We start from the raw sequence: 19,071 nt of genomic DNA on the forward strand, positions 1-19,071 counted from the left end.
TTTTTTATTTGCGATACACCTTGCAGCCTTACTTACATTTCAAACTGAAACATTCGTCTATTCTTTATTTCATTTCAGCGAGCTGATGATTTGCATGTGTGGCGTTTCTCGAAAAATAAGTAAAGCGCAGGTTTTCGTGGTGTTAGCTTGTTTTTTGTTTTTTGATAACAGAAGATCTTCATGTTGTGGAATTGAGGGGAATTCTGTAAACTGTTGAGTTGACCTGAACCTCCATTCTGCAACTCTTCAGTGAACGTTTCTTTCAAGTTACTGCCATTCCGAACAGACCCCGAATTTACCAGCAAAGCGAGTTGACTTTGCACGAGGCGTTCAGGGACATTTGTAACTCAACGCAAATTCACCAACTTCAGAAAAGTCAGATGAAATAGTCTCGAGTGGGGGTTCCTCAATCGGGTCCGGGGTCAAATTACAGCTCCGATGTAGTGTTGGATTTCCTGGAAGCAGGCCCATCAGAAGTATTCCTTTACCAGGAGACCTCCTGCCGCGGGAGTCAGGGCGCTCTGGAGCTGCGTTTAATCCACTGGCCGCCGCAGAGCGTCGATGCTAAACAGGTTAGCAGCGTGTAACCACCTGACGGATGAGAAACATTCCCTCTTGATTCAGTCGCAGTCCAGCTTTGCCTTCCTGCCTCTGCCCTTCCTTCTACGTCGGAGAGGATGTTGTCTTAAAGGGCCGGGATTTCTGTGGACGTGAAACCCAAAAAAATCATGCCTTTTTGTAAATCAGCAGGACTGAAACTTTGACGCGTTTATGGGGAGAGATTGTCTCCGTAAACATTGCTATGATTTGTTGAGTGCTGTTTTTCAAAAAAGAGGAACGCCTCCGCCCACCACCTCCCACCCTGCCGCTGAACTCTGACCTCAATCCAAGCTGCTTCCTCTTCCTCGCGCCGTGGCTTTTCCTGAGTTTCGCTGCGTAAAGTCTTTTCAGCCGCGGCGTACACACCGTCCGGCGGAGTCGCCGCTGAGCTCACGGCGGGAACCCGACTCCCGCCGTCGCTTAAACCCGCCTTTTCAATAAGAGTTTTTGCAGCTCAACATTCCTTGAAGTGAAACGGAGCACTCCTTACATCACGCTTCGCGGCCTGAGGCCCTTGCGGGAGAAATGTCAACTTCTGGCGGAGGCCCAGATTACGTGACGTTTCAAATTAAAAGTCAGCGCTTTTTTTTCGGTTTTTTTCGTTTTAGAAAGATTTCATTTTGTAGATGTTGTGAAAACAAGGTCCGTTCGCGCGGAAAAGCTGATGTCGTTTTCCTGCAGGACCAGTAGTGGGTGCTGTTTTTATGTAATAAAACCACCTGTGTGTGCAAGTAAAAGAAGAAAACCACAGCTCACTTTATTGCTCCTTTTGTTAGAGAAGCACTGTTACATTAAAAGGGTGAACAGCACACGTGAATGAATTCTCCTGGTGATTCACTACGACTGTACATCATTTCCGGTACTTCGCTTTTACAGTTTGTTCCGTATACATATGAAACAAAACAGTTTGGATGACAAATTTAATTAAAATCACAGTCATTTCAATCAGTAAGTAGGCCACCACGTGTTATCTCATAGAAAAGTAACACTCCGCCAACAAGTTTACACGTGGCTTCAAACAAAAAAATGACAACGGGAGACAGAAAACAACACGGATTCCATTCATAAGTCAACAAATACGTGCTTTCGACGACTTATTGAAACGCAATCGGGATTAAATCCGTGTCTGTGACCGCTGGACTACAAGAGCTGGAATAATCAGCAGAGAAACACAGTGAAGTCCCGAGATGGAGGCTCATCCTTCTCCTCTGAACGCCTGTTTCTCCACAGCGAACAGAACCGGTCCAGCCAGGCGGTGTACTCCAAGCCGCCGCCGCCCACCACCGCCAACCACATCGCCAGTGGAGGCGGCGGAGGCCAGAGCAGTCCGGAGGAAGCAGAGGTATTGCTGGCCGACCAGAAGGCCGCCCCCCGCCAGCCGTCCTTCCTGCGCGCCCTCCTCAAAACCTTCGGCCCGTACTTTCTGATCGGCTCGGCCTACAAGCTCCTGCAGGACGTCGTCACCTTCATCAACCCGCAGCTGCTCAGGTAACAACTGTGAAACTGTTGTACGTTCCTGCCTTTTCATTTGCATGTTCAGCTCGGGGAGCTGTTAAAAAAACCATGCTGTCCTTGTTCAGAATGCAAACTCAGTATCTAAATAAGATGACGTACATTATGCCCCGAGGTGGAATTTCTCTGACAGCAGCTATTGTGTGGATGCTTCATCTCTGTACAAATCACAAATGCGATTTTGCGTTTTTCCGGTTCGCATTTGGTTAAAGATCTCAAAACATCACATCTCAAAAAAGCCGCGGTCAGTTGCTGTAAATTAAATTCATCTCAGTCTTCCAAATGTACCGACACATCAAATCACAACTGAAGCAAAAAGCAAACGGTTTCACGCAATAAAAATAACACAATTCGTCTTCTTGCAAGTATTGCAAAACAAAGACATTAGAAATAAATTCATTGAATTCAACACAATCTTTCTGTTGCTTCCCTTTTTGTTGTTCAACAGTATTTATTTTTGTGGAGTAATGAACTCCTTGTAATATTGATTTTTGGTATGCGCGTTAACTGTGAACACGAAGAAACAACTTTAATACTATTTGGTATAAATGATTGTTATATTATAATATATTTGTGAAAGCATTTCAAAACAAAACCACACTGAGCTGGCAGAATAAAGAGCGGTGAAGGGTGGCTCAGAGGCGCCATCTGGTGGATGCTGTTTTAACAACGAGCAGTTCATGAAACTTTGAGCTAAAATTCTGTAAATGTGTCTCCTTGCGGATCACTTTTCTAATAATCCATGGACATGAGTCATTACACTCACTTCAGTGCACAACTTCTTTAAGTAACTTTTAACCTTCTCTCTATTTCTCATATGCAGATATTTATATCGGAGGAGGGTCGTCTTCAAAGTTTTGATTCTATGATCTGTTACAACAGTCATTGTACAAGTCTTAGGGCTTCAATAGCGGGAATCGCTGGAGCTGAGCTGATGTGTTTTGTTCATTTGGGTCAAAAATAGCTTTCAATGAAAGTCCAACTTTTCCGCAATTTATTGGAATAAACAAATTCATCGGGCCGATTAAAGAAATGACAATTCATCTCCATATCGGTTGATAATTCCTCATGCGTCACTACTTTCCTCAGGAGGGGTTGATGGTTTCAGGGTTATAACGACACAGATCAAACTAAATAAATTCAGAAGAAAGGAGGTAATGACGAGACAAGAAACGATCACGAACAAGCTCTTGTCCTCACCTCAACAGATTGCTGATCTCCTTCACCAAGCAGACGGGCGTTCCTGACTGGTGGGGCTACTCTCTGGCCTTCCTCATGTTCTTCACCGCCCTGCTGCAGACCATCATCCTCCACCATCACTTCCAGTATTGTTTCGTCACCGGCATGAACGTGCGCACCGCCGTCATCGGCGCCATCTACAGGAAGGTACGCCGGCAGGACATCCGGCTCGCTTCTCCCTCGCTTTTGAACCGACTTGTGGTGAAAGGCCGCACCGCGTGTTTTTCTCCTCCACAGGCCCTGGTGATCACCAACGCCGCCAAACGCTCATCCACAGTGGGGGAGGTGGTCAACCTGATGTCGGTGGACGCGCAGCGGTTCATGGACCTCACCACCTTCCTCAACATGCTGTGGTCGGCTCCGATCCAGATCGTGCTGGCGCTGTATTTCCTCTGGCAGGTGCGAGCGCGAGCGACTCACAGATCTTACAGACGTTGCCGCCAAGACGGGAAAAAGTCGTAGGAGGGGAAGGTTGGGGCAAGGCGTCATGGGTAGGGTCATTCATTGCTCGGGTTGCGCTGCGAGACGGGGCTTGTTCCACTGACCGAGGGAAGATTCTGCAAATTCTACATGCCTGAAGCTGCAGGACTCTGAGAAGGAAGAGAAACTGTGCATTTTGTGTGATCAGGAGCCATATTTTCACACGAGTTCTTGTTTTTCAGAGGTTACGACGTTTTCTTTTCAATGGTCCGTCCCGTCTCGGACCAAACTGAACCTTACGTGTCTCCTGAACTAAAGTGAGGGCGAGAGCATAGCAGTAAATAAGTGATTCGAAGACGTGTCCTTGATTTGGAGGCTGATGAGACATTGTGTAGCTGTTTCTGGCTGTTTAGGATGGTTATAGGCTCATTTTGATGTGATGTTTTGTTCTGTGAGGCAGCAAAAAAGGAAAAAGCGTCACCCTTTTTGTCTCCTTAAAACCCGAGAACTTGGCGCTCGTCTCGTAATCTGACACCAGCCTCATAGAGATCTTTACATATGTTCCACACTGATGAAATCTCTGCTTGCTTGAGGCTTTTTCTCAAGTTATAATCCTCTTATTCATTCCTTCTCTTACTTGGCGGTTCATAAAAAAGCCAGTTAAACTTGAAAATCTTTTTTCATCTTTATTCAGCCAGCTTCTCAGGATTTCTTCTTGTAATTTGACACCAGCCTCAGTGGTATTCGGAAAGACTATCACATGAAGAAGCTGATGTGTCAGTGCTTTAATCCCTCCACACAGAAGCGTTCAGTCTCATCTTGGAGTACACAATGTATTCAGGGACTCACTGTTCACAGCCAACATTCGGATTGTAATTTGACACCAGCCTCAGTCGCTCACTGTCTGGTTGTGTTCTGCAGAACCTCGGTCCGTCCGTGCTGGCTGGAGTGGCCGTCATGGTCATGTTGATCCCACTCAACGCCGTCATCGCCATGAAGACTCGAGCTTTTCAGGTATGAAAGGTCAAACGAAAATCTTTAATTAGAGTTTTAAAGATTTATATCTATCTATTTCATATCAAAGAGGTGGAGAGAGAGGGAGAGAGAGAGAGAGAGAGAGAGAGAGAGAGAGAGAGAGAGAGAATCAGCACACTTGTGCACCCACATATACAGGAGAGCGAGGGAACGAGAGGCATGAGAAATTAATAATTTACTTCCAAATAATCCATTCAGCTTCAGCAGTTTGGTGGCTACTGGTCAGTCAACATGGCAACCTGCTGCAGAATGACTCCTGTGGTCGTTAAATTCGGCTTTACAAGGTGTGCTGAGGACTTTTGCTGGCGCTCGCCAGGTGTTGAATCAATTAATTAAATTAACGTGTTATTTTTGACACCAATTATATATATAAGTGGATGTTTTTATCCCTATTAGACTAAATTGACCTTAATCTTTCAGTGTTCTGTGGATGAAATTAAAATTGTACCAAAGAGCTAAAATGATGGAGAGACTAAGAGCAAAAATTGACCTCATTAAATGTAAATAATGACTTGAGGGGGAAGAATATTGATCTGGGCAGGAATGTAGCACGAGCCAGTAGAAGAGTCACTCTCTGGTGCCGTCGTTGCTCATCGATTCTTTTGGCTTCCCGCCGAAACCTCCGCCCAGGTGGAGCAGATGCAGTACAAAGACGCCCGCATCAAGCTGATGAACGAGATCCTGAACGGCATCAAGGTGCTGAAGCTGTACGCCTGGGAGGAATCCTTCAAGGACAAGGTCCTGGCCATCCGGCAGAAGGAGCTCAACGTGCTGCGGAAGACGGCGTACCTGGGAGCGCTGTCCACCATGGCCTGGACCAGCGCGCCGTTCCTGGTACCGCACCGGGGGAGGGGGGGTGGGTGGGGGGGTGTTCCCGACGGGAAGCACTCGTGCGTTCTGCCGTCGTTCCACACGTCTGAGCGTTTTCCCTCGCCGTCCCCCCCCCCAGGTCGCCTTGACGTCTTTCGCCGTGTACGTGACCGTGGACGAGAACAACGTGCTGGACGCGGAGAAGGCCTTCGTGTCGCTGTCGCTCTTCAACATCCTGAGGTTTCCTCTCAACATGCTGCCTCAGGTCATCAGCAGCATAGTGCAGGTGGGACTCTTTCCTCCTCTCGCTCTCCTTCCTCCTCAGCTGCTTCCTCCAGAACCCTTCCCGCCTCTGCCGGCTCCTTCTCAGCTCGCCTCGGCGTTCTCCTCCTCCTCTCCGCAGGCCAGCGTCTCCCTGAAGCGAATCCAGAGTTTCCTGAGTCACAACGAGCTCGATCCAGATTCAGTCGACCGGAAGAACCCGGCCACAGGTACAGTCCTTCCCTGTCCACCTTCTCAACTTCTCAACCAATATCGTTCTTCCTCTAACCGGGTTGAAATATTGTTCACGTGTTGCTCAACAGATTTGTCAGTGACTGTGGTCAACGGGAAATTCACCTGGGCCAAAGAAGACCCTCCGGTTTTACACAGGCATGTCCCCCGAACGCCTCACGGGCGTAGCGTGCGAGTCGCTGCACCTGACGTGCGCTCCGCTAAAACTCCCCTGTGTGTCTGCAGCATCAACGTGATGGTGCCGCAGGGCTCTCTGCTGGCCGTGGTCGGACACGTCGGCTGCGGGAAGTCCTCGCTCATCTCGGCCCTGCTGGGCGAAATGGAGAAGCTGGAGGGGGACGTTTCCATTCGGGTAGGACTCGACGAGACCTCCTCAGGCGGCATTATTTGATAATCCCAGCTGTCATTTGGGGATCGTTGAGGCTTTTGTGTTAAACTTAACAAATTGCAGCTTTAAAGTTCTTGTTTGATCTCTCATAAACCTGCTTTACTCCCATTTACCCCAAACGTTTCTCGTGCCTCTGCTGCCCCCAGCTGGCCAAAATAAGGAACGCACTCAAATAACAGTTCATGAGTGACCCATCTGTGTGTGTATATTATTGACTTTTACTCTCACTGGTCTCTTCAGCTCAAACATAAAGTCCACATATTGACGAAGGGATTCCCAGAGAGCCTTTAATTGCCAATACAAAGCAAACAATGGCTCAAGCGAGAAACCGAGGAAATACGACCAGTGCAGCAGAGATGAAGTGTTCCTGATTGGACGTTCGGTCTTCTTTCTCCTCAGGGTTCCGTTGCTTACGTTCCTCAGCAGGCGTGGATCCAGAACGCCACCCTGCGCGACAACATCCTGTTCGGAAAGCCGTACAACGAGCAGAAATACTGCTGTGTCCTCGACGCCTGCGCCCTGACCCCTGACCTCCAGGTGCTCCCCGGTGGAGACATGACGGAGATCGGAGAGAAGGTGAGGCCGCCACCAGCAGGAGAACCACGCCCACTGTTTTGTTTTTGTTTTGTTTTTAAATTCTCAACGCGTTGGCTTCCTGCAGGGCATCAACCTGTCGGGGGGGCAGAGGCAGAGGGTGAGTCTGGCTCGGGCTCTGTACAGCGACGCCGACGTCTACCTGCTGGACGACCCGCTGTCCGCCGTGGACGCACACGTCGCCAAACACATCTTCGACAACCTGATTGGTCCAGAGGGCGTCCTGCAGGGCAAGGTGAGGGAGACATACATCCAAGTCATCCTTTGGTTTAGTTTTTGGTCCTGGTAAAATGTAGAATGTATATATAATATAAATGAGATGAAGCATTCATTCATTCTCATCACCTTCACTTCAACTACCAAAGTAATTATTACCATATTTTCCAGATTATAAGCCGCATCTGTTGAAAGACGGAATTGAACCGTCGTGCTTTTAACCCAGGATTTTTTTAGCTTTCTTCTTCACAGTTTCTGTGAATTTTAATATATTAGTCAGCTGAATAAAAACTTTAAAAAGTGTGAGTCATAGTCTAGAATATACGGTATTTTCCACCACTTTTGGTACGACTACCAGGTGTCACTGCTGTGGTTATAAACATTTTATAACCACATATATTTGAGTTTTACCTCCCGACGTCTCTCGTTTTAAGTTTGAAGAAGATACAAAACACTAAAAAAAAACGATACAATACTTTTAAAATTCAACTTAAGTTACCAAAACATTGTTTGTAACACTTCTTATCCTTTAATAGCTGCCAGCTCACAGTTGCCATCTTGAAGCAAAGTGCACCGCTGTTCTTGTTCATGTAGTTCCAGTTCATCTCTCATCTTCCTGCCACGGCTCTCTTTTGGGTCCTTTGTTGATCCAATGCGTTTGCAATTGCATCGTCTCCAGACTCGCATCCTGGTGACGCACGGCATCAGCTTCCTGCCCCAGGTGGACAACATTTTGGTGCTGGTGGACGGCCGGGTGTCGGAGATGGGCTCATACCAGGAGCTGCTGCAGCAGAACGGGGCCTTCGCGGAGTTCCTGAGGAACTACGCCCTGGAGGACCTGGTGGAGGAGGGCGAGGCCACCGGTAGAGCTCAGTGTCCAGGTGTCTCCTCGCGTCTGCTGCGCGATCACTGCGTGACGCGGTTTGCCTGCTTTCAGAGGAGCTGTTTGACGACGACGAAGACGACAACCCGTTCCCCGACGACGCCCTGAGCAACCACGCAGACATGGTGGACAACGAGCCGGTCGTCAACGAGGCCAAGAGGAGCTTCATGAGGTACTGAGCGTGTTCGCGGCTCAAACGCTAACAGCTAGCTTCCAGGACGTGTTGGAAAAATTTCGGCTCTCAGCCAAACGAGGCTAATGACAGAAAGCGCTGGATAGCGTGGGAATGCCGAAGATGCCAGACTCCAGTGAGTCGCCCCTCCAGCTATTTGGATATTCTGATGCGTTGTTTGGTTTTCCCCCCACAGGCAGATCAGCATCATCTCCAGCGAGGGCGAGAACCCCCGGCCGCGATCGGTGAGGCGACACGCCTGCAGCCAACGCAAAGTCTCCGAGTCGCAGGAGAAGAAGAAGCCGCAGGAGGTGGAGAAGCTGATTCAGACCGAGACGGCAGAGACTGGCCGGGTTCGTCTTTATTGAAATCGATGCCGGACAAACATCAACATTCACGTCTTCACGTGCAAAAATAAATAAATGCAGCGTCATCGCACATTCTTTGTGACAGCTGTGGCTTGTAGTCCAAACAATACGGTACTTGTGCACTCGTGGCTGATCGGCCTCTCTGCCCCCCTCCCCCCTCCCCCTCTCTTGCCGCCAGGTGAAAACCAAAGTGTACCTGGAGTACGCCAAGGCGGTGGGGCCGGTGCTGTCCGTGTTCATCTGCTTCCTGTACGGCTGCCAGAGCGCCGCCTCCATCGGGGCCAACATCTGGCTCAGCCAGTGGACCAACGACGCCGCCACCAACCAGACCAAGGAGCACGTTAACATGAGGGTGGGGGTGTACGCGGCGCTGGGCATCGCACAGGGTGAGACGCAGTGAGGGAGGCAGCTCGCCTGCTAATGCTAATGAAGAAATCCAATCTATTCCATTTGTCCCAATTAGTTTTAATCAGTGATTATTATTTCTTTAAAGGCATGTTTCATGGTTTTAATAAGCTTCTGTTCCAGATCTGCAGCTGTTATGTTCTTTTTTTTTAACTGTACTTTTTCCTTTTATCAGTATTATCTTCTTCTCAAGTTTCTTTAGCATCACTATAACTACAATAAGTTAGGTGATATAATACTTTTGTTATTCTACACAGGCACCATTATTCTCATCACATTCCAATCATTTCATGAATAATATCTAGTTTTGCCGCAGGTGGATTTACATTATTTTGTCGGGATGCACCAACGCCACTTCCTCACTGTTTGGTTCTCAGTGACATGATTCAGTTATTAATAATTTCATTTTTCTTCTTCGCATGAGGATATTGTGGAACAAGGACTTTATGATGCATCCTGCAGCATTTTGCAAGAATAAAAATCCGCTGTTAAAAGCGAAGCACGGCTGTGGGACAGACACCAATTTTGGATTCTGGAATGTCGATTGGTTAAAACGGAGGTCGGTCCCGATCCGGCTGCTCACGACGGGCCGACACAGAGAAAAGCGCCCGTCACATTAACCCGGGGTGTGTTTGCATCACAGCTTTCCATCAGGTGGCGGACTGCAGCTCTACTCCTTCCTCTAACCATCCCGCTCTGTTCTTTTCCTCTCTGATCCACCACACGAGTTCCGCCGACCTTCAGCTTCCTCCCTCAGGACAGACGCCGCCTCGTCCTTCTAAAATAAAGGCCTCCTCTTCTCCCTCTCCCCTGATGTAACCCCCCATCCCCCCCCCCCCTCCTCCTGTCCTCCAGGTCTCCTGGTCATGATCTCATCCTTCACATTAGCCATGGGGAACATCGGCGCGGCGCGGAAGCTGCACGCCAACCTGCTGGAGAACAAGCTGCGCACGCCGCAGTCGTTCTTTGACACCACGCCCATAGGGCGCCTCATAAACCGCTTCTCCAAGGACATCTACGTGATCGACGAGGCCCTGCCGTCCACCGTGCTCATGTTCCTGGGCACCTTCTTCGTGTCCCTCTCCACCACCATCGTAATCATTTCCACCACGCCCATTTTCGCCGTGGTCATTGTGCCGCTGGCGTTCCTCTATGTCTTCGTGCAGGTACTACGCCGAGGCGCACCGGGCGGGAGAGCGCTGGCCGCCTTCCCACCCCGTCCTTCCTGGAATTGCATGCTGCATGCACACACACACATCGGCGCAGAAGGACTTCTTTATTGTTCTGGCCTTTGTGTTTCTCCACAGCTCTTTGCTGCTGCCGCTGCCGCTTCTTTCTCTGTGATGTTTCCTTTTGTTCCAGTGTGGATTAATTCTCCCCTCTCTCTCTCTCTCTCTCTCTCTCTCTCTCTCTCCCTCTCTCCCTGCAGACTGCCTGCTTACATGCACACACACACACACACACACACACACACACACACACACACACACACACACACACACACACACACACACACACACACACACACTGTTCAGCCATCCGCCTCCTCCCTCTAGTGGAGGACAAGTGTCATTACATCTCCCGAACCACGTGCCTCATTTCTCTGTGTCTGTGTCTGTCGTGGGGATGTTTGTGTTGCCGGTTCTGTCACCGTCTCCGTGCGGTACGAAATGTGAGGCCGCTGAGACGTCACGCCGCCGCCTGAGTTCCTTTTGCATTTCCTCGTGCCCCTTAAAAGCCGGCGGGTCTGTTTCCCGCCAAGCAGTTAGTCCCGGGACACGGCGGCGACTCGGCCCAACAGGGGCTCTCTGGGACTCCTACTATGTTGTTGTTTTTTTTGTTTTTTTTTGCTTTCCTCGTCTAAATCGGAGTCATCCATTCCGTGATCTTTCCAGGACGGATGCAAATCTTTGCCGTCGACCCCGACATCTCACCTCGCGAGAGACGTTTCCACTTTTTGCAGGACGCTGCTGTTCGCCCCTCCGACTTCCATTCAACACGTTTCCTGTTTGTCCGGGACGTGCGCTACCTGAGCAGTGTTACCCCAAAAACCCGAGAGAAAGTCCCCCAGCTGCACCCGTTAACATGCCACCACACATAGAGAGTATAACCCATGCTTAGTCAGCGTGACTTCAGTACATTTTCACCAAAAAGTGGCACAAAGGGTTCGCGTTACCCTCCCCCCCCCCCCCGCCCGTGTGGTTATTTAACAGAGGTGTTGTTGTGTTGTCCCCCCCCCACCCCCTTTCTCTCACAGGTGTGCTGTTGTTGGTTAACTGCCTGCTGTGCCGGGCCTTCAGCATGCTGCGGGCGGCCAAGCTCACACACCACAACATGCTCCAGGGGGTCCTGCGAGCTCCGCAGGCCTTCTTCGAGAGCACCCCCACTGGGCGGTTGCTGAACCGCTTCAGCAAGGACGTGGATGCTATAGACTCCCACATCCCAGACAATATTGACATATGGATGCGCACTTTCTGGTACACACTGGCTGTGCTGCTCATATGCTCTGCCCTCACCCCAATGTTCCTCATAGTCATAGCCCCGTTAATGGTGTTCTATTGCTGGGTTCAGGTAAATAGGCACCGAGCCTGCTAACTCATTAATACGACATGCATGGAGTGTGTGTGAGCGCGTGTGTGTGTGTTGGTAGACTCTTGCATGTTTCCAGTTCTGTAGATAGAGCAGTTTGTTTCCGTCTGTGGGCTGCTTTAGTAAGCGGCGCTTCGAGAGTATAAGATTTACCATGAGACGGAACAGCTGCTTCCAGCTACGACCTGGTGCTCACAAATGTTTCGGCAATTGGGTGAAATGCAAACAAAAAACAATTAATTTTCATCAGTTTTTGGAATGCAATTTTAATCCAATAATTGTGGTAAAAGATGATCAGTAAAATAATAGTAAATACCTGTTATCTGAATGAATTTAATGCCAAAATCACATTTTTTCCGCAACAAAATCTATTGATTTCTTCTAAACCGTGAAATGAAGTGATGAATTCATATTGCCGTATTTCCCAGGCTCCAGTCCGTTCCTGTCAACAACATTCACCTCGAAGAAAGAAAAATAAAACAATCATTGATGTAAATGTATTCTCCACGTCCAGATTTCACTGATCCTGGTCCAGCAGAACAGAATGTTCCAGAACCTTCAGTGAATTAGTTCCTCAGTTTTTAGCCCACAAGTCTTTGTTTAACTGTTTGAATGCAATTTCATGGTCCCAAGTAGCACAAAACGGTAAATTTTTTTCAACATGTTGCATAAACCGGCCAAGAAAGTGAGACTTGTAGTCTAGAAAATACGGTAATATGAACTACCAGATTTGTCTTCTTTGTTGGAGGAACACAATTTAACTTCCAGCTTCTGGATGATCTTCATTCAGTCCAGACTTGTTACATTTGGCTCTTTTTTTTTTTTAAATAAGCACCTTGAAAAATACGAACTTTGACACGTTTAAACGGTTGAAATCGAGCAATACTTGACTGAACAATCCCGTATCTTTTCTTTCTAAATGTGTTTTATTGAACCATAGTGCATTTCCGTTGTCCCAACATCTTGTGATATTAGATTGGGATGAAATGAGGGCTGAAACCGGAGCTGCTCTGAAACCAGCCGAGACTCGTCATCAACGATCAGACGGCAGAGTTCATGAACTGAAAACGTTTTCTGAGAGGATTTCTGTGGCAGGAGCAGCTCGGTCTCACCTCTCGGTGGTTTCTTCTCGGTTCAGAGATGGTGTGTGAAGTGTGTGTCGTGTTCATTTCTAGAGTGCTTTTTTTTTTTTTTTTTTATCAATATAGGGGAAAAAATTGTGGAACGTTTAAGTGCAGCTTGATGATTTAAAGTCAGTGGATTTTGTTTTTTGATTCCGTGATATCAGCTGAACTTGTTGACTTCTGGGAGACTAAGTTCCCCTTTTGTTCGGACCGTCGGAGGCGAAAAGCCACAAACAGGAAGAACATGCAAACTCAAGTCTCAACCAAAGGAATCACATGTGATAAAAATCGAATTTATTGGTAGAACCTGATATGATGACGTCTAACAGACGATATTAAAAGCATAAACCTAGAACCAATATAGTTAGAGAGAAAGAGCATCTTGAAAATTATTTTTTATGACATTTCTTGAAGGTTGAAGACGCCTTCGAACTTTGTCATTGTTGGATTCAAACACCGACGTGGTTTTATTCAACGTTACAGCACGTACCATAGAAGAAAGAAATGAGCGATTCTCTGAGGGCCTGAAGTAGAAGAGTCGCTTTTCACATCTTAGTTCAGTGAAGTTCTTTTGGTGGTTCCACAACTTACTTTGTATTATATTAATCTACATTTAGGACGATTGTTACATGACTTAATGATCTCAAAATGGCCTTTACAGTGAAAGAAACATACAATCAAACCGACCGCCGCCCACTGTAGTACTGTAATCTCACATCCTTACATGGTTGCTCATTCCCAAAGAGAGAGTGACGGATGTTCACGTCAAAGAACCGACTCTGAGAACCGATTCGCTCACGACCGTCACGCCACTATTGTGAGGTTTGCATGTCCTCCCTTTGTGTTTGTTGGTTCCATCCCGATGCTATTCTGGCTCATAGGCGCGTGCGAGCCTTGTGACGGTCGACCGTCCTCTCCAGTGCAGAAAACACACAGATGGAATATTTCGCAGAACCGAACATGAAGTGTAGTTTCCTCGCCACTGAACAAGAATTTGTCTCCTCGCGTCGGTGCCTTCGGATCAAGTCCAGCCGCAATTAACCACGACTCGCCAGATGTTATGGTAGTTTGAGCGTCACGACACGTACGTCACTGCAATCTGGAAAAGCTCTCACTTGGTGACTTGCGATCAACAGTTGGAGTCAAAGAGACAAAGTAAACAAAACAAGCTAAGAGGAGTTATGATTGGGGCTTTTCTGGCATCGCGTTTAAAGAGAGTGAAACCTGTGTGCGTTCCCTCGGCTCGCAGGTTTCTGTGCGGTGCTTTTACAAAACAGCGGTTTCACTCATCACCCCCAAGTTCCAAAGGAGACGCCTCGAGAAAAACCCAGCAAAACACCTTAAAGTCCCCCAATTGAAAACTTCTACGAGCAGAAGACGTGGGGTTTCGGAGGGATCCACCGCCGGCCCACACCGCTGGATGAAAGTCAGGATGTTTTGTTGAGGAAGTTGATGGAAGCAACGTACTAAATCACGTCGGCGTCTTGCCTCAGTCCCCGCCGGGATTAAGCCGTTTCGGCGTTGGCCGTTTGGCACGGCGCGCGAGCTCCTCAATCAAACCTGCTTGACGCGGGAGCTGAGCGAATAAACAGCCTATTAATCTCTGGGTCGGCAGAAGGTTTCGGCATGACTCAGCGACGCGGGGTGCCAGCTCTCCGCAGGCCTTTTGGAGATGGTCAAGACTGGCAGTATATCTTTCAGAGCGCTTCCTAAAAATACTCCGTTCGCCTGACTTGAAAACCAACTGGAGGCTGTGGCGGCGGCCGTCGAAGGGTTCGTGTGCTCACCCCCTAACACTCGCCGGATCTTTGAATAACACGACGCTACTCCTGCGGCTTTCTGTTGGGCATTTGTTCTGCATGGCTTGCGCCTTGAACCCGGTTTGACTCTTTCCTACCAAGCCCTGGGTTCCCGAGAGGAACAGAACCGCCGGTTTAAGCTTCTAACATGACGTGTAGAGTTGATGTCGTCAAAACCAAACACCTGCAGTGCGTTTATTTCCCGTTCTTACATTTCCTACGTGGATTGAAGGCAACACAACCTGAACTGAAGCCGAAACTCTAAAAAAAAATTATCCCTGCAGGTGTTTGGTTCTGTTTCTACTGTGTGTGTGCGTGTGTGTGCGTGCGTGTGTGTGTGCATCATCACTGTTTTGACTTAATCTGAGCACACGGAGACGCTCCGTGGGTTTTCTAACCGTGTGTTTTGTTTCTCCCCTTCTTCCGACCGCCGTAGAGATTTTACGTCGCCACGTCGCGGCAGCTAAAGCGTCTGGAGTCGATCAGCCGCTCTCCCATATACTCCCACTTCTCTGAGACCATCACGGGCTGTAGCGTAATCCGAGCCTACGGCAGACACTCTGCCTTTGTTCTGATGAGTGATTTCAGGGTGGATGAGAACCAAAAGAGTTATTACCCGGGTATAGTGTCCAACAGGTACGTGTCTCTGTGGTTCCGGCTTCTCTTGTCGTCTCTGTGCACGGCCGCCTATGTGGTTCGGTTATTTTGTGTCGGAACTGTGAGCCTCCTGGGATCTTTTTCCCCTGATGAGCGAGCAGAACGAATGAGGCCTGGTGGCCGAGTACAGAGTGTGGAAAAAGAAAATGAAGGCATCCAAACACTGGAACACGATGTTTGTGCATTTCATTGATGTGAATTCATTCACAAAAATATGCCATGAACGCTTATTATCATTATCGATTTCTGATTCCTCACAGGTGGCTCGGAGTGCGTATCGAGTTCATCGGGAACTGCATCGTGCTTTTCGCGGCTCTGTTTGCCGTCACTGGGAAGGAGAGTCTGAACCCGGGCCTCGTGGGTCTGTCCGTGTCCTACGCTCTGCAGGTGTCCACACAACTCAACCTACTGTCTTGTCAAACCTTCGTACACTACCCATAACCGTACTACCCACCACTACCCATAGTGCAACTAATGCATGCAGTATTCTTTCACCACGGTCTTTTACTGCCGCAGCAACCGACTCGAGCCTCTTTGCAATGTTTTGATAGGTGACCATGTCTCTCAACTGGATGGTGCGGATGACTTCAGACCTGGAGAGCAACATCGTGGCCGTGGAGAGAGTGAAGGAATATTCCGAGACCACCACAGAGGTACGTTTCAACCCACTCACACTCGGGCTGCATGTGTTTGCTTTCTGAAGGACTGTTTGTTTCGCGTTGCACTCAGAAGTCTCGGAATTTATCCACAAAAAAGGGAGGAAAAACTCCCAAAACACCTCGGGAGCTATAAAGCGGTAACTAGATCCAGAAAGGTTAGATCACCTGCCGCCAACAGGAGCCCATCTGTCGGGGCATCTGTACTGTACACGGTGTTCCCTCTCAGAGCGTGCCCCCCCTCGTACAGTCGCTGGTAGAGCTGTTAGTGGAAGCCTTTGTTTGCAGCATCCAGCGCGTCCCTCGGGGGTGATAAATGTGCTGGCGGCTCCGAGTCCGGCTCCACGACTTCTTCGAGCGATAAACAAATCAGGCTCAGCTCGAAGGCCAAGCGGGCTAATGAGTTGTTCAGAAACCTCCCCAGATCAGAAGAGCTGTGTTTGTGTTTGACAGGCCCCCTGGGAGGTGGAAGACAAGAAGCCCCCTCCAGAATGGCCCGCGGCGGGGAACGTGGAGTTCAACGACTACTCGGTCCGGTACCGAGAGGGACTGGACCTGGTCCTGAAGAGACTCACGCTGAGCGTGAAGGGGGGGGAGAAGGTAGGGGTCGCCACGCGGCGAGTCGACTCCCCACGTTAGAGGAGACCAACCGTCCGCTGACGTCTCCGGTGGTGTGTTTCTGCAGATCGGTATCGTGGGCCGCACGGGGGCCGGTAAGTCCTCCATGACGCTGTCCATCTTCAGGCTGCTGGAGGCGGCGGCAGGAGAGATCACCATCGACCAGGTGAAGATAGCAGAGATCGGCCTGCACGACCTGAGGTCCAAACTCACCATCATCCCACAGGTACACGCACCGTTTCCATCTTGTCGGATCATCTGCTTGCTCAATATGCATGTGACAAAAAAAATTAAAAAACGACTGAACTCTGATAAAATTGCTTCCAAGAACTCTGCGTTCATTCCCTAGATATTCCAAATGATGTTTCAATATGTGCAAAAAGTGTGATTAATTTGCAAAATACCAGCTAAAAAATGTTTTATTGAATTATTAGCCATATATTTTTCTGACCTTGTAGCAACAGGGTGGACGTCAAAAACATGAAAACACCAAAATTCTCCACTACGTGATGGACGTCACAGTCATTTAGAGATAAGAGCAGATTCATTCATCACTTCAGTGTTCTGGTCTTTGCTCAGTTCCGTTAATAACACATTACAACATTTCTTTCTTGCCGTCATGCAACAGAAATATAGAACTGCAAGTCATCGGCATAACAAATAGAATGAAAACACCAGTTTGAGTTTGACAACACAGTGTTTCGAGAGGTTGCTGTTGGGACGTAACGCAGTAAGATCGTTCTTTGTCATGGTTCTGATCCTCCCAGGAGCCCGTGCTGTTCTCCGGCACACTGAGGATGAACCTGGACCCTTTTGATCGGTACAGTGACGAGGAGGTCTGGAAGGCTCTGGAAGATTCTCACCTGCAGAGGTTTGTCAGCAACCAGCCGTCGAAGCTGGAGCTGGAGTGTGCGGAGGGAGGAGAAAACCTCAGGTACGTCCCACAGAAAAAAAACAAACAAACCAGGAAGTGAATTCTGTGTGAAGTTTGGCCTCACTTGGGTTTGTGCCGTCGCCTCTCCAGCGTGGGCCAGAGGCAGCTGGTGTGTCTGGCACGGGCCTTGCTGAGGAAGACCAGGATCCTCATCCTGGACGAAGCCACGGCCGCCATCGACCTGGAGACGGACGACCTCATCCAGTCCACCATCAGGACGCAGTTCGAGGACTGCACCGTCTTCACCATCGCACACAGGCTCAACACAATCATGGATTACACAAGGTGTGCACACACACCCCCCACGGAACGTCAGAAACTGCAGTAAACATGAAATACAAATTAATCTCCTCTCGCTTCCCCGCAGAGTGCTGGTGTTGGACAAGGGACAGATTGCCGAGTTTGACACGCCCGCAAACCTCTTATCGCAGAGAGGAATCTTCTACGGTATGGCTAAAGACGCCGGGCTGGCGCAGTAGGACCGCTGTCACATCGGTCCGACGCTTCAAACGCTCCCCACTACGACATCTGTGTACTCGGGACTCTCGCTGCTCGTTTCCCAGCGAGGCCTGGACTCGTCTGCAGACTCGGCTCAAGTAGCAGCCGTGGCGCCTTTCGTCGGGAAGCGACGCGAGGTCGTTGGAAGACATGGCGGGAAGTTTCCGACACCGGCTGTCCGGCGAGGTTCCCGCTTGCCCGTCCGTTCGGCCTCTTATAAGGAAAAACAAGCCATAACATGTGCAAAACGCTACTTGTTCCAAGTCTGCTCGTTAGTGCCTTCTGCAGTGGGATAGAGAACGCCAGTGAATGTATCTTTTACCAATCGACTGTCTGCTGCAAAAAACAAAACAAAACAAAAGGAGGAACATTTTTTTTTATTGTATTTTTTTCTACAAAGACAAATAACTGTGCCACTGTACCTTCCTCATAAGAAAAAAAACAACCTACATCTTTGTGATAAACCTACTTATTTTTTTATTGTACATTTATTTAAGCTACTTTTTTTTTTCTTGAAGAACTGTCTTACTTGGGGAAGTTTGCGCAGTGAAATATGTGATTCTTCTGTGAACCAAATCTATAAAAACTTGAATTGTGTACCACCAAAATATGATATACGAAATGCCTTTATTAAAAACGAAAGAACAATGAATACCGTCTTGAGGTGATGAGATTAACGAGTTTTCTGATCAATGACGTTTTCTGATGATGTGTTTTTGGCCTCCAAGCCCCACGACATGAATCCTCGGTAATAGATGTTTGCCTAAAGGGACGTTGCAGAAACTAATGGTTTCTCCCACTAAATCTGCGACTTCGCTCTCAACCCACCAATGGCAAGTCTTCATTAAATTTTATTTTGGTCTGATATGCCGCGTTTGGTCCACCGATGGCCGTCTCTTCTCGAGTCCTTCACACAGAACTTCACCCACCAGTCACCCGTCATTCAACTTCCTGCCCAACAATCATGATTATTTAATAGATGTGGTACTTAAATGATCTTGATATTTTTTTCTTCAGGGTAACACACCAGATTTCCCAACC

The 19,071-nt window shown here is 48.5% G+C and overlaps 1 protein-coding gene across 2 annotated transcripts in view; it reads left to right on the plus strand.

Annotated features, from left to right (window-relative positions):
- abcc3 (ATP-binding cassette, sub-family C (CFTR/MRP), member 3) overlaps nucleotides 1–18,475 on the plus strand; it is a 39,021-nt gene extending 20,546 nt beyond the window's left edge. Inside the window, exons 8-31 of one of the 2 annotated variants that reach the window (XM_080517177.1) lie at nucleotides 1,831–2,088; nucleotides 3,321–3,498; nucleotides 3,589–3,750; nucleotides 4,693–4,785; nucleotides 5,437–5,640; nucleotides 5,756–5,902; nucleotides 6,020–6,107; nucleotides 6,201–6,267; nucleotides 6,355–6,481; nucleotides 6,917–7,093; nucleotides 7,179–7,346; nucleotides 8,007–8,190; nucleotides 8,265–8,382; nucleotides 8,579–8,735; nucleotides 8,929–9,136; nucleotides 10,011–10,321; nucleotides 15,104–15,303; nucleotides 15,585–15,711; nucleotides 15,876–15,977; nucleotides 16,434–16,580; nucleotides 16,666–16,824; nucleotides 17,366–17,532; nucleotides 17,623–17,817; nucleotides 17,900–18,475. In XM_080517177.1, coding sequence (XP_080373303.1) covers nucleotides 1,831–2,088; nucleotides 3,321–3,498; nucleotides 3,589–3,750; nucleotides 4,693–4,785; nucleotides 5,437–5,640; nucleotides 5,756–5,902; nucleotides 6,020–6,107; nucleotides 6,201–6,267; nucleotides 6,355–6,481; nucleotides 6,917–7,093; nucleotides 7,179–7,346; nucleotides 8,007–8,190; nucleotides 8,265–8,382; nucleotides 8,579–8,735; nucleotides 8,929–9,136; nucleotides 10,011–10,321; nucleotides 15,104–15,303; nucleotides 15,585–15,711; nucleotides 15,876–15,977; nucleotides 16,434–16,580; nucleotides 16,666–16,824; nucleotides 17,366–17,532; nucleotides 17,623–17,817; nucleotides 17,900–18,011 — 3,856 coding nt within the window. In that variant the 3' untranslated portion in view covers nucleotides 18,012–18,475. Of the gene's footprint in view, nucleotides 1–1,830; nucleotides 2,089–3,320; nucleotides 3,499–3,588; nucleotides 3,751–4,692; nucleotides 4,786–5,436; nucleotides 5,641–5,755; nucleotides 5,903–6,019; nucleotides 6,108–6,200; nucleotides 6,268–6,354; nucleotides 6,482–6,916; nucleotides 7,094–7,178; nucleotides 7,347–8,006; nucleotides 8,191–8,264; nucleotides 8,383–8,578; nucleotides 8,736–8,928; nucleotides 9,137–10,010; nucleotides 10,322–11,412; nucleotides 11,727–15,103; nucleotides 15,304–15,584; nucleotides 15,712–15,875; nucleotides 15,978–16,433; nucleotides 16,581–16,665; nucleotides 16,825–17,365; nucleotides 17,533–17,622; nucleotides 17,818–17,899 lie in introns of both variants that reach the window. The other variant, XM_080517176.1, reaches the window with a different exon arrangement.
- The last annotated feature ends 596 nt before the right edge of the window (nucleotides 18,476–19,071 follow it).

This window comes from Blennius ocellaris (genome assembly GCF_963422515.1).
Source record: "Blennius ocellaris genome assembly, chromosome: 21".
Classification (NCBI taxonomy): Eukaryota; Metazoa; Chordata; class Actinopteri; order Blenniiformes; family Blenniidae; genus Blennius; species Blennius ocellaris.